The sequence below is a fragment of the Haemorhous mexicanus genome, chromosome 3 (genome assembly GCF_027477595.1).
Source record: "Haemorhous mexicanus isolate bHaeMex1 chromosome 3, bHaeMex1.pri, whole genome shotgun sequence".
Lineage (NCBI taxonomy): Eukaryota > Metazoa > Chordata > Aves > Passeriformes > Fringillidae > Haemorhous > Haemorhous mexicanus.
The window spans coordinates 48,317,642-48,331,626 of NC_082343.1; the positions used below are offsets into that span (position 1 = coordinate 48,317,642).

The following is a 13,985-nucleotide window of genomic DNA, read 5'->3' on the forward strand; positions in this document are numbered from 1 at the left end:
CCCACAGGAACAATGAGTGGGAGAAAGGCTGCAGTGCTTCCCTGTGAAACACGTGAGGTGTAGTCAGTGTGGAAACACTGGAGTGGGAATTATGTGAGCTTTGCACTCAGTGCATGGGACAAAACAAGTAAGAGGCTACACCTTTCAGCATTTTCAGAAAAAGCAAACAAAAACCTAAACAAACTCTAGGAATAAAATCACACAATATTTTTTCCAGGGGCAGGGAACTTTGCTCTCTGATTTCTAGAGTCCACCTTCCTGCCCACTACAACTTCAAGCTTCAAGGCATAGTAGAACTGAAGGATTTCAAGAATATGACAGAGAAACTCATTAAATCCTGCAACTAGTTCTTTCTCATCTACTCTGCAGAAATGGCAACATTGCTGGCACTTGGCATTTAAGCTTGAGTCTGAATGAGGAATAACTCACAGGCAATTTCAGCTCTGAGGATTAAATTTCGGTCAAGTTATTAGCACCCACAACAGGGCCTCATAATCACCACTGTAAGGGATAAACACCTCATAAAATGTCAGCTTGCAGGGGGATGGTTAGACAAAAATTATTGAGGGAAGACATCCAAATCTATCAAACTTCTCAGTCTCCTTCTTATTTTTTCTGGATAACAAGAATGTAAAGTTCCTTTTCCCTACTAGTCACACATTAGAGACCTAAGAAATGAGCATCAAAGGAAGGGGCAAGGGGTCCAGTGGCTTTTCCTTCTGCGTATCATGGAACCTAACCTGTCACCACTCTCCCTTCACTAACTTAGGAGGTTTTGCAGTCTTAGGGCTGCTTTGGAGATCACACTCACTGCACAAGGGTTTGGAGAGGCTTTCAGGTTGGCAGATCTAAAATGATTTAATATTTGCAGGCTGCAGTTCCTACAAAATAACTAGTTGGTAGCAAACGTATAGTCAGCATACAAATACCAATTTTCCAAAGAATTCTGCTGCACTACAGACAAAGGAAGGACAAGAAGAGGAATACAATTTCCTACATAAATTAAAGACAATAGGTCTCCAGGTGCCATGCTGCAGTAAACTTGATTTCATAAACTCACTCTCTTCAAAAAGTACTTTTTTTAGTACTTGGAAAACCTTGTGACCAAGCTCAATAGTACTGGATCACGCTCGAACTTGAGTCTTGTGAATTTTAAACAATGGTCACCATTTTTGTAATAGGCATCCGGAATTTCATAAATCTATTATCCAAATCATATGTTACTTTAGCTAATTGTTCTGTGTATTGAGCAGCACACAAAGTAATTCTTCCAAAAAATGTGCATGGTAACAAGAGATCACAAGTCATACCCTGCATCAGGTGAGTGCAGAATCCAACTTGACAACTGCAGTCACACTGTAATGAAGTTACTGCACTGACAGAACTGCTTATGCAGTTTTATTCCTCTGCTACGCTTTGCAACACTCCTTCAGAGAGTGAAATACTATTAAGCCCCATTTACAGGCAAAGAAAAAAGAAGAGACATACAAAGTAAGAAGGGAAAGCCTGGGTTTATTCCTGATCACTGCACAATTCTTAGTATGAAATCACAGCTCAAGGTCCTTCATCCTTGCTGTGTTCTTTAGGACAGGATCTGTATCCCAAGGTAGGGATATAGACCCTTTAGGACAGGATCTGCATTTGCCAAGAATGATATTCTCAGATACCTTAGGCACTCTCAATCAAAGTTAATGTAACAGTAATGCTGGGACTTCTTGCTAAGTAATATCATTACACTTGAATAGAAATGGTGTATCTGGTAGACTTATCATTTCATGGTTTTGGTATTTGTTTCTCAAAATGAGTTATAAGACACCTAATCTACTCATGCTGAAACTCCTGTCATGCCTGCAGTCCTGCTGTATCCTGTGTACTCAGCAGGAAAGCTCAAAAGCAGGGTCCCAGCTGCATCCAACTGTAGGCTTGGCAGTGTTGTAAATTTTATCATGATTAGATCTGTAAAAGTACAAGAACCAGCAACTGATTTGAGTTGAATTTGTTGCAGTGGGAATATGTGGTTGGACACAATTATTTTTCTTAAGGTGGCTGTCAAAATAATAATTTAAAAAATACCACTAAAACCCCCAAATTACCATGATGGAGTTAAGAGGTGAGCAATGAAAGTGGTTGTTGCCTTCTAAGGTTTATTTAGTGGTAATGCTTGAAATCATCAAGCTGTTAACTTCTGTTATTGACGTCTAAAACATTTTGACAGCCACACACAGCAAGCTTTACAAATTCATGTCTTCTAACCCAAATTTACTATGTGAACCTAATGGACTGATTTCCCTACAGCCTGGGCATTTACAAACATAATTCTGAGCTTCTGAGACAGTTTCCCTTCAGTTAATTATCACAGAAAGCACCTTCTCAGAGCAAATTTATCCCCTGCCTGGCCTTTAACATTATACTCACTGTTTCTCAGATATTATATTTTATAATGCCAATTTAAGAATTTAGAGGAAGAGACAGAAGAGTAGACAGCATGGCAAGGGATCATCTCTGAAGAAATTTCTCAAGGGAATTTTTCTAGATCAGTTACTTGCAGTTTGCCTGTATTTAGTGTTGCAAATAGGATTAGACGAAAGAGTTAGGGATTATGTGGGTAACAGTGTAGTTGGCAGAGAGACAAATTAATCACAGAAAAGCACCACAAACTGCAGCACACACTGGGCTCAACAGGTTCATGTTTGAACAGCTGCTCTGCATAACAAATTACCAGGATGCTCTTCAAACAATAATTTAAAAAGAAAAAATTACCTTTCCTTTTATTGGTATTATTCTGATTTTTTAAACATTAATTTGACCAATCGGTGTTTTTAATAAGAAAAATCTGTATTTGTGACAAATAAAGTCATCAACATACAGATCAGGCTATATTTGTAATGCAAAGTCAATGTTTGAATACGAACATGGTCAGCAACTTAGAGGACTCCAACTCCAATTATTCTGCTGACAAATTTAAATTAACAACAAGGAGATCTGTGCAATTACCCAGCATTTATAAATCATCATCATAAATACTAAAAGCCTCTTGTAAGATGCTACAAAAGCATAATTTTAGTATGAAAGGCTATGCTGCACCACTTCAAAGTAAGAATTGGCATAGGAAAAAAGTAGGTTAGGAATATTCTGAAGTCTAGAATGTAAATGCAAATAGGATTTTATACTACTTATGTTATTGGTGAATGGAAAGTGATACAGATGACATCTGACAAGAAGGTGGAATTAAGATAAAAACACGTTGCTATATTTTTGTACTATGCTCAGCTTAATTCTTCTATCTTTAGAAAGGCTGTTAATAACCTCTCTGAAATAATTCTTACTGAAATGGGACTTTCTTAGAACAGCAAAAATGAAACATGCTATTAGCTATTAACCAATTGACGGGCTGCCATTTTTAAAATCAAGTAATTTTCCCTCTCACTTAAAAGTAATTCTGTAAAACATACCATACTATTTTAAAAACATACCATCTATGCTGCACACACTAAGAACACTTTCCATTTTACAATTAGTGAGGAATTTGAGAGCTAGATGTCACCCTACTTCAGCTGTGTCAGATGCACAAGTACTAGAATATTGGTGGAGACATTTAAAATGATCCCCAGAAACCAATCAACCTGATGAAAGTTGATGAATTTTACTTTTAGATCCTTTATTTATTTTTAAACTTTTTAGTTTCCATTTTACTTTTCTCATAATGTTTGACTAAATAAATTACATTGAACAGGCTTTGAATGAATCCATTTTATAGATGTTTAAAAGACAAGCATAGAGAAAAGTTCTTATATAAGTAGTTTGACCAAAAGTTCAATATGAAAGAAAAAATATGCTTCACGTGAGTCTCTGTGAACTATAGGAATATTTCCTTCAGCCTGTACATGAAAGTGAGTAGCAATCTGGATGAATTAATTCAGAAAGGGGAGGAAAACTTTTGAAGGGGTCAAAAAATGAAAAGTATCAGGAAAAGACAACTACAAAGCAATAATCCAATATAACTTACAAGGTATTAGAAAATAAACTCTCATTTACCTTAAATTTTCTGAACTGAATTCTGACTCCAAGAATTTCAGAAACTGCTCTCTTCCCACAGGGTCTTTCAAAGCTTCATCCATGCCAAATCCCCACCGTTTCACCCTCTGCTGTCCTGGCTCTTTGCTACAGAATTGAAAACAACAGAACCTGAAGTGATCAATACTTCAGTATTCTAACAATGTGTTCATAATTTAGACTCAGTCCAAAAGTTCCATGGTTTTCTCACTTTTTAGAGTGCTCACATCTGTGCAATGTTCAGCAATGAGCAAACAGACCATTAGTACTTACTTAGGAAGAAGGTAATATATAGAAAAATAAAGATTTCCAACTAGGAATGTTATCAGATTTTAAAAGCTGTCTCCTTTTTTTTTTTTTTTTTCACCATATTAGAAGCCTGGAAACTGGTTACTGTAACATTTCACACAGATTTATTAATATATAGCACTTCCCATCTTACAAAACTGTGAAACTGGAAAGACCAAAAGAGTACTGCATTGCCCTTCTGCCTCAGTATTCTCCTGCAGTACCTCTGTCTGAAATCTTCACATTTCCAGAAAAGCATGTTATACTCCCTTACTTCCAAAGAAGAAATAAAATTGCATACCTTGCCTCCAGTTCCCAGAAAGTGGTGTCATCTGATATCCAAGGGTTTGAGGGATCAGGGGGCACAAGAAAAGGATCATATTCCAAATACTGCTCTGTATAAGCTAATAGACTAGGAAAACAAAAGCATCAAACATTGTCATGTCAGGAGGAGAAGAAACCTGATGAGCTTACCCCAGCTAACAAGTGACCTTGCATCAACCAAGCCATGGCAACTGTGTGCACACACTCAGAAAGCAGCTACCAGCTCAGGGTGAAATAGGTTTGCTCAGGCTCTTTGAAAGTGGACCATTGAAGAAGGACGGGTGGCTAAGGCCTACCAAGAGTGGAAATAAAATAAGCTTCCCTAACACTTCCACATAGCTCCATTTAAGGTTCCTTTAGGCACTAATAAATTAAATCATACAACCTCTTCCATGTACATTTGTTTTCATAAAGGAACATGGTTTATATCCCTGTGGTTTCAATCAACAGTTTCCTTAAAATCTGTTCTAAAACACTGCATGTTACACAGGTTATATTTATTGGCCCTGCAGCTGCTAGTACTCCTTTTATTTTCTCTTAAATATATATTTTTTTATTATTTCCTAATCAAAAGACATCATTCCCAGCAAAAATAAATAAATTTTTTCACAATTTTTTTTAATATTCAGGAATTGGTCTGCGCACACTAAAATCAGTCGTGCACACTAAAAACTTTGCTTGTATTCTGGTAATTTACATCTCCCATTGTCCTTATTTAAGCTTGCTGTTTCCTTTGGCCTCATAATTCTTGTAAAATTATTGACAAGTGAGGACAACTATTCTTTCTTTTCAATTCCTATTCTATTTAGTGTACTTTTTACTGTTCAGCAAACAAAAAAATTCTCAGCCTGCTCTCTTTATAAATAAATATTAGTTTGGATTTGCATATGTATACACACATACACATAAATGAGTAGACATATATGCAGAAAAGATGAAGTGCAATTTGTATTTGGCCTTATTTTCTTTACTAAGCCCCATGCAGCTCAATTTTCTGTTATGCTGGGCTCTTTGTTTTATTTGCTTTCTACTCCTTTCTGACAAATTTTGGTCTCATTTGGAGATAGATTCCTACTAGTGTTAAATCTCTGACCCAAATGGAGCCCAAACTCACTTTGTTCAAGCACTGACTGAGGTCCACACCAGCCAGTTCTCTTGCTTCATCAGTGACTGACCTTTTGAAATATCAAAACCATAACCCCAGACCTATTGCCATTTAGCCTTCCTGCCAATGAAAGGTGAAACTTATAATCACTTGCTCAGAGGCTCTTTCAGTGACTCAGGTTTATCAGAAATATATCATGGAATATCTGGAATATTTTTATCACTAAAAGAACGTCATACTTCTCCACTTAAACTCTCATCAGTTATTTCTATGACATCTGAGCTCTCATGTCTCTCTTTGAACAGCTATTTGCTGTGAACAGCTTTCTGAAGCTATTTCACACTGACATTTTTCCCAATAGTTATCAGTCTAATTGAAAAAATAGAAAATGTGAAAATATACATACCTCTCTGCAACTTTTGACATTTTTAATCTATGCCTGTCTAATTGCATTTGCCAGTGCTTAATCTGCAAGAAAGAAAGGCAAAGAGTTTTGTGAGTAATTTATTGCTTGACTCTATTTCTATAACTTTTTTTATTAGAGCTGCAATTGAACATTAATTTATCCTAGGGCACAGAAGAGAAATATATCTGAATTAAAACAACATTTCACCAATGTAGCTCTAAAATAAATGGAAGTTTCCATTAAAGAGAAAAGATCATAGAGAGACAAAAATGTGCCCAATATAACATTTTCCCTAAAGGTTGATCAACAGAAATCCAGTTAGCCTTTTTCCAGACTTGAGGAGAGCTAATACTTCTCCAGACCCTAACATCTCAGGAAAGATTAACAAAGTTTTAACAGTAGATAAGTGTGAGAACCTATATATGCATACAATGAGTGGTAAGTATACCCCCTGAAGTATACTTGAAGTATTTTCAAGCCTGAAATCAGTGTTGAAAGAAAAGCAAGCTGTCTACAGCTGAAGGGGCTAATGGGCTTTGCTATACACCCTCCTACTTCCCTCTGCCTTTATACATGATACAAAAATTTCAGATTTTGTCTCATAAGTTTTGATGAAGTTACATGCCTAAGTCCATATACCTTGAGACTAGGAAAAGGTTTCTTAAATGTTTGCAACAGCTGTTTTGAATAACTTCCCAGTTACAATAATTTTTGGGTTTATACTTAAAAAGTTATTTCCTAAAAAGTTCTTTTAAAAGTACATTTTTGTAGTTATGTTTCCAAACCTCTTGGTGTAGTTCATCTTCTGTGGGTGGCTTAGTCTCTGGCACTGGCGTGTGCGTAGGGCTGTGACTTCGAATGTCATTTTGTAAGCCATAGACAGACTATGCAAAAAAAATATGGAACAATGATGGTTGCTTTCAGACAATGCTTTCTACACACACCCATACTGCACTGTGCTCTAGAAGTTAGCCAAGATCATCTTTACCTAAAGAAACTGCAACAACCCACGCACTCAGATAAAATCATGCTTCTGCACTAGAGTGTAAAATAAAGACTCCCAAACTCCCACAGTTCCATAAAGCCACAACCAAGGACCTACTTTTGTAAGGTCTCTATATTAGCATCATACTAAACGTGGGGAATGACACTGAGAGATGCTATTAAGTAAGTGGAGATGACTGGTAGGTGGAGTATCCTGGGAGGTTCACTAACTCACAGATTGTTTGGATGACTTCCAAAATTGCAATTACTGTAAATTACTGGTAAAACTGCAATTACTGGTAAATTACACCAATCTGGACCTTTCACTACCATAAAGAAGCCAAGCTAAAACTTTGTCTAAATCCACTTTCCTTTTTGAAACATACCTTCCTATGGGTCAACATGCAAATGCACCTCAAAGGAAGTACTTCAAAGTGGGAGCCAAACTACACGGTTATGGTGCAAAGGATTTAAAAGTGTTGAGCCAATCCATCTGTACATCCCTAGAGAAGTTACACTCTAATTACAACTTAATTCAGATAGAGCTAATTTCTTCCATCATTTCCAGTCATCCGTTTTGGGCATAATTGTAATACAGAGACACCCTTTTGATGAAGATCAGGACAAGAACTGCTGTTAGAGTTTACTCTGAATTTTTAAATTTTTTTCCTTAATTACTGACAGAAACATTTTAATGTGCTTTATTCAATATACTGAACAACATGAATAAAGCATGCAAGAATGAATTTTATCTTCAAAATATCTTTTTATTTCTCCAAAATCTTACCATTCTAGCATTCACTTAGCATTAGCAAATTTGTTAATACTAATTCACTTAAGAGCTTATGAAATATTAACATATGTTTCATGCATTTTCTCCTTGCAGCCGTAAGAAAAAAGTGCTTTGAAAAATTATGGAAATTCATTCTATAAATTTCCTCCACCTTCTGCTTTTGATATAATAACTATACTTACCTTTCTTGTTTTATGTGGATTTCTCATTCTTGAAGATTTTTTTATATCCACTTCAGTAGTGTTTACACAGCCAGGCTATTAAAAGAAAGAGAAAGGAAAGCAAAAGGCTAAATCTGTGGTGGAACTTCTCTGAGCTACTCCTCTTCAGTGTGCAAGACTGAAAAATAGATTCCACACCATGAAATTGAAATAAAATAAATTGCCAAGATAATGGAAACCAGTCAGTTTCTGCTTTGGTTTTGCCAAGGAAGTCATTCATTACATTCTGGCTATCCCTCTAAGGAGCATGGTTGACCTAATGAGACAAAATAAACAGGATTGTGAAATATTCACCTCAGCTGTGAACCTCAGGTTCACTTTAGGAGCATTTGGGTTTGGGGTTTTGGGTCAATTTTCAAAGAGGATAATTTTTTAAATGAAATGGGAAAAAAATATATATAAGGGTTTTTTTCTTCAGAAAAGAAAGAGATAAAATGAAAGCCAAAAAATGCTTCTGCAGCCTAACCAGACGACTGACAGCCTAAATAAAATTACTCTCAACACATCTGATTTGGGCTTCAGTGGTTCATTCTCACAACTCTGTGGCCTCCCAAAGCACACAAGCACCGTAGTTTCTCCTAATTCGTCTTCTTTTGACACTTCCCTCTAAGTACAAAATCTATGTGTCAATCTGTTTTTTACCCATTGCTGGAAACAAATTTAAAAAAGTGTTTTACTTTCAGGTGAGTTTTATCTATTGATTTTGGAGGGATTACATTTGACACTGAGTGGAAACTACAAAATTTGCTCTCTAGAGAGAGCAGACTTGCACTGAAAGTAGGTTGGGGTATTTTTAATGAAAGTAGCAAGATATTGAATTTTCTTGCCCAACAGCCAAGCTGGACTTATTATTGCTCTAATGATACAACCTCTGTCTTCTTATCAAAATGGACAATGCCTGATGTGACTTTAATAAGACAAAATTTTAAAAATTTCTTGTATAGGCTAAGAAAATCTTATAGAGCTAAGAAAAAAATAGCTTTCATTAAACAGAGCAATGTTACTTTGCCTCTGGAGAATTTTCTAAACAACAGATTGATTTTCTTTTTAATCCAGTATGTTTTGGGTTTTTTTTAATTAATAAATAAATAAGTTTCTATTTTAAAGTAATAAATTAGTGTGCATTTGATCATATAACATTTGAAGTAGAAAAAGCTCCTCAATGCTAATGATAAAAATAGACAATATTCTTAAGACTGCACCTGACACACTAGAATTGGGACAGTATCTTTTGTGCTTCTGAACAAAAATGGGAAGTTTTGAACTCAGAAATAACTTGCAAATCTCAAAGAAGAAGACAGGTTGAAAAATACAAAGTTCTGCATGATGGTCAATTTAAAAGCACAGAGCAATTTCCCAGGGCAGTATACTGAGATATAAAGTTTAAAAAAACCAAGTGCATCTACTTTAGGATTACAGCAGCAGCTGGCAGTGAAGAAGGCAAGGGCTTTAACAACATCTATAGCCTTTGAATGTAACAATTTGAATAGCAGGCGCACTTACATATGGCACAAAACTGTTATTTATTCAGTTTTCAGTTCAGGTTTGTTATGCTTTTAAGCATGCTTTGAAGTTATGCTTTTAAGTATGTCCTAAAAATGGAGAGGGGAAAAAAAAGGCATAAACCTCATCTGAAGCCCCTTATTTTAAAGATTTCTAGTCCACCAGAAGCAAATTGGTATGGACAGATCTTGCAACTTGCCTGGGTAACTTCTGTGCCAGAATTGTGCAGATTGATGCAAGGGGGACAAGAACTTCTGGGAGACTTTTAGAGAGAAAACAAGGGCAACAATTTTGCTGTTTGCAAAGAGGCCCGACCTGGTACTGACCTTCTACAGCACTTAGTGGATGCTTACTGACACCTGGCTGCTTCAAACCTCTCACACTGAAGTGAAGTTGCTCAGGCAGGAGAGGCTGTGGGGGGAGAAGCTGCACCACGGTGGGACTGAAAAGAAGCTGGCAGGAGAGCAGCCCCAGGAAGGCAGAGGCAAGGAAGTATCAGGGAAGAAAGGGATGTGGCTAAAGGGTGTATCAACTACTCTGATAATAGGGGTAACAATAGGAGCTTAGGACATGTATCACTGCCTCTGTAAAACAGCATTCTCATAATTTTATTTAAATTATATGATTGGAAGTACCTAATGTAGTTTGGGACACAATTTAAGTTTTCTTCCCAGCTGAAGTATATTTATTATACTTGATACGAGATGGGTTTATTGTTTTTCTGATGCCACCAAATTTCATCTGTAAATATTTAGGAATAAATATCAAACATCTTTTCCATTAAAATAAACACAAAAAGTTGCACTATGTGAACATTTTGCTAATAATTCAGCCTTTGTGGGAAAACCTTTGCTGGACAACATTTAATTTTATTTGTATGCCCTCATTAACATAATAAGTATGTATTTGAATACAATTATATCCAGCTGTGTTTTCTTCTTGTGTTGTTTTTTTAACTGTACTACCATAGTTCAAATAGTGAGATGCCTGTCAGAGTGTTCTGCTGCAAGAATCCCATTTAGTGTGTGGTATATAATTTGCATACTAATACTGTAAATAGTTTTCAAACGGATTTCCTGGAAGACTTGAGAAGTCTTCTACATGTGTAAATAGAGTGCTTATTTTTTCCAGGAGTAATGCTCTGTGTGAAAACAATTTCCCTCCCAACCCGCACAGAGGATAGCCTTGCGACCTTCTTGAAATTATCATGCAGCAAGATCATAACCAGGGCAGGATCTGGTCCTCATCAATTTTTAAATATCTGGGTGAAAATCTGTCATACATTCACTAAGTTTTTTTCATCCATCTATTAGCATGTACTTATCTCAAAGTACAAATGACCTTGTATTAATCAAAGGGCAGGTCAGTCCAGGTGTGATAAATTCACTGTTGATATAAATGGATCCAGATAAATAATATTAAAAACCCCCACATATAGAGAAATTTCAATCCCTACTTCAATTATTGGATAACAAGGTTAGTATGAATCCCAAGCAGCAGCACTTTCTCCTGATGCTGTCTAGGAGGATGCACACCAGGCTTCTGCTAAGAAACACAAAAGGAGGAAGAAGCCTTGTCTGTAAGCAGAGGAGGAACCAGAACATACATCTGGCTATCACCAGCATTTGAAGCAACCATCTGAGAGGATGCTGAGTTAAAAAAAATCCACTTGATATTAATGTTCTATCCCTGATAACTGTGGCAACAGTCAATATATTATTTATGCCCTTCTAATAGTGCTACAGTGTATTAATTTTAGGAAACCTGTAACAACTCTTTGGAAGAATAAATTATTTACAGAATATGGAATGCCTGAGCCATGGTGCATTTCTATCCAAGCAATGCAGGGCATGGAGTATTTATAATCTGCTTGCTGTTCAAAGTTGCTCTCTCCAAGCATCCTTTTTATTGCCTGGCCATATAGCCCAAATCAACAGCTGTTAATGCCTTTTTTGTATAAAAATCTCTTTGCCCGGATGTAATTCCAGAAAGTGCAGAATGCTCAATAGAGAGTAAATTATTATTTATAATTAGGTCAGCTGAAGTTTTGATGTCTTTTTTCTCTTTTATCTTTCACAAAGAAGATGGCAATTTAACTGTGAATATACTTAAGCCAAAATAACCAGAAGTTTTCATGTATCTGAGACAAATATACCCCTGTATGTGGGAGGGAATACGCTCGTGCATTCTGATAGGCTGGGAACCGTCTGTCTGGGTTGCTGCTCTGTAGGAAATGATCTGAAGGAGAAACTGAACATGAGTCAGCAGTATCTCTTTGCAGCAATGCAGACAAACCACATACCCAGCTGCATGAGCTACAGCTTAGCCAGCAGGCAAAGCTGTTCTACTCAGCATCAAAAAGAAACTTCTGGAACACCAAGACCACTTTTGAGCCCTACAAACAACACAAGAAATATATTTCAAATGGGAAAATCCCGTGGAGGAACAGACTTTTTTTATGCTTGCAAAAGGGGAGAGCTAACTGCTGCCTTTTGTGCCCACGGGGGGCTTAGAGAGAGAGAGATCTTTTCCAAAGGGGCACTCTGGACAGTAATTGAAATTGCAGTAAAGGAATTTCCAGTCAGCTGTAAAGAAATATACTTCACAATAAAATTAAGAGAGGCTGTGGAATGTCCATCCTTAGTGATTTTCAAAGCTTGTTTAACCCAAGTGCCTGGACAATCTTGTTCACCTTAGAAGTCAGCACTGGTTGGACCAGGAAGTTAAACTAGAAGACCTCCAGAGGTCCCTCTCAGCCTACACTTCTGTAGTGCAGCCTACTCTTCACAAGCGGCAGGGAGTGAAATTGAAAGAATCCACTTTACAGAACACTCCAATCAAGTATTCACATTGGTGTGAAATTCATCTCTCTGCCTTCCCCAGCCCACAACAGCAGAGTGGAAACATGACTGGTATTCGCTTCCTTATTGCTGCCCCTGCCCTGCAGCAGCCTGTGCTGCAATCTCAACCCATACAAACAAACCTCAGGTTGATTAAGGAAATGTTATTTCACAGTCTCTTCAGCTAAGAATATATAGGTGCTATTTAAAATAATTACCTCATTTCAATATGCACACCCATAAATTCAGAGTTCATTGAAGCAGTAAATATTTAGGTAGATTGATTCACATACCTTACACACTTTCATTGCATTTTAGTGTCAATACATTGTGAAATAGATATTTTTATTTGTTTTGCAGGCATGGGCTAACTTGTTAAGTGTAATTGCAAAGTACTAAATTTTAAGATCTCCAGTCTTTCAGAATTTAAAAGACTTTAAATTTAAATTAAGGACCTGGGTAAAAACATGACAGATTGTCTCTCTCACTGGAAAAGATAAAAGACACAAAAATATAAAGAAAATGCAGATATTGAAATCTTTCTTTTACATTATGTGAAATAGAAGATTATCACAAAAGAGTAAGCTTAAAATTTGAAATTTTCTGAGTGCCAAATGTTAGAGTTGGATTCTGCAACAATCTAGTCTGCTATTTCTGTCATTGCTGCTATTCCTGTCATTTTTCTAGGAGTCTTCTGACCCTCAACAGTAACTATTCATATCACTTTGTAAAGTAGAGAAAAGTTAATTAGGCACTGAGTGATAAGCAGAACAGCAGAGTTCATTTTTATTTGTAGGTTTTCTATTCCAGTTTACTTGTGCAGCTATCTGAACAGTGCATAGTTAAATATCAAGGGGAGAAGATTATAAAAAAGAAATGGAAGATTACAAAATAAAGGAATGAGGGGAAAAAATAGTGACACTCAGCTGGAAAAAATCATGAGTTACTAGCTGGAAAAATACCCATTTTGACTCTGGTAATGTAGGAAAGACTGTTTTTCTCATATATAGTCTAGCATCAAAGGAGACATTAAAATCCTGTATTGAGTAAGTTGTCGGTAATGGCTAAAACTGAGGCTCTCATAAAGAAAAACACAGGCTGCATTCTCCTGCACTGCACCAATTTTTGATTTCACTGAGATGGAGGTTATTCGAGTGTGAAGAACCCACTGAGGCTTACAAGGAAAAGCTGAGGTTTAGGTAATTATTATCACGGTATTCTGGGATTTTGCCTCACTTTACACACTTCAGGGCCAACAAATAAAGAAGCTTTTCCAGTGGAAGAGCTGCACTATTAAAAATTTTGCTGGTGCAATAGAAAGTCTCAGAGGAACATTCCAAACATACTGAGTACAAGTGGTCAGGTCTTTTTACAGGATTTGGAAAAATGGCTGTTCTCTTAAGGCCCAGTCAAAGGACAGCAAAATTTCAAATTCAGGTAAAAATTTCAGAAAGTGCACTTTTTTTAA

General features: G+C 36.6%; 1 protein-coding gene across 9 annotated transcripts in view; it reads right to left on the reverse strand.

Annotated features, from left to right (window-relative positions):
* The window catches only part of RGS7 (regulator of G protein signaling 7), a 257,489-nt gene that overhangs the window by 34,501 nt on the left and 209,003 nt on the right, over positions 1 to 13,985 (reverse strand). For all 9 annotated transcript variants that reach the window (XM_059841690.1, XM_059841686.1, XM_059841685.1 and 6 more), the window contains 5 exons: positions 8,136 to 8,210; positions 6,962 to 7,060; positions 6,177 to 6,238; positions 4,643 to 4,753; positions 4,036 to 4,161 (listed from right to left, as the gene is read on the reverse strand). In XM_059841690.1, the coding sequence (XP_059697673.1) occupies positions 4,036 to 4,161; positions 4,643 to 4,753; positions 6,177 to 6,238; positions 6,962 to 7,060; positions 8,136 to 8,210 (473 nt within the window). The remainder of the gene's footprint in view (positions 1 to 4,035; positions 4,162 to 4,642; positions 4,754 to 6,176; positions 6,239 to 6,961; positions 7,061 to 8,135; positions 8,211 to 13,985) is intronic.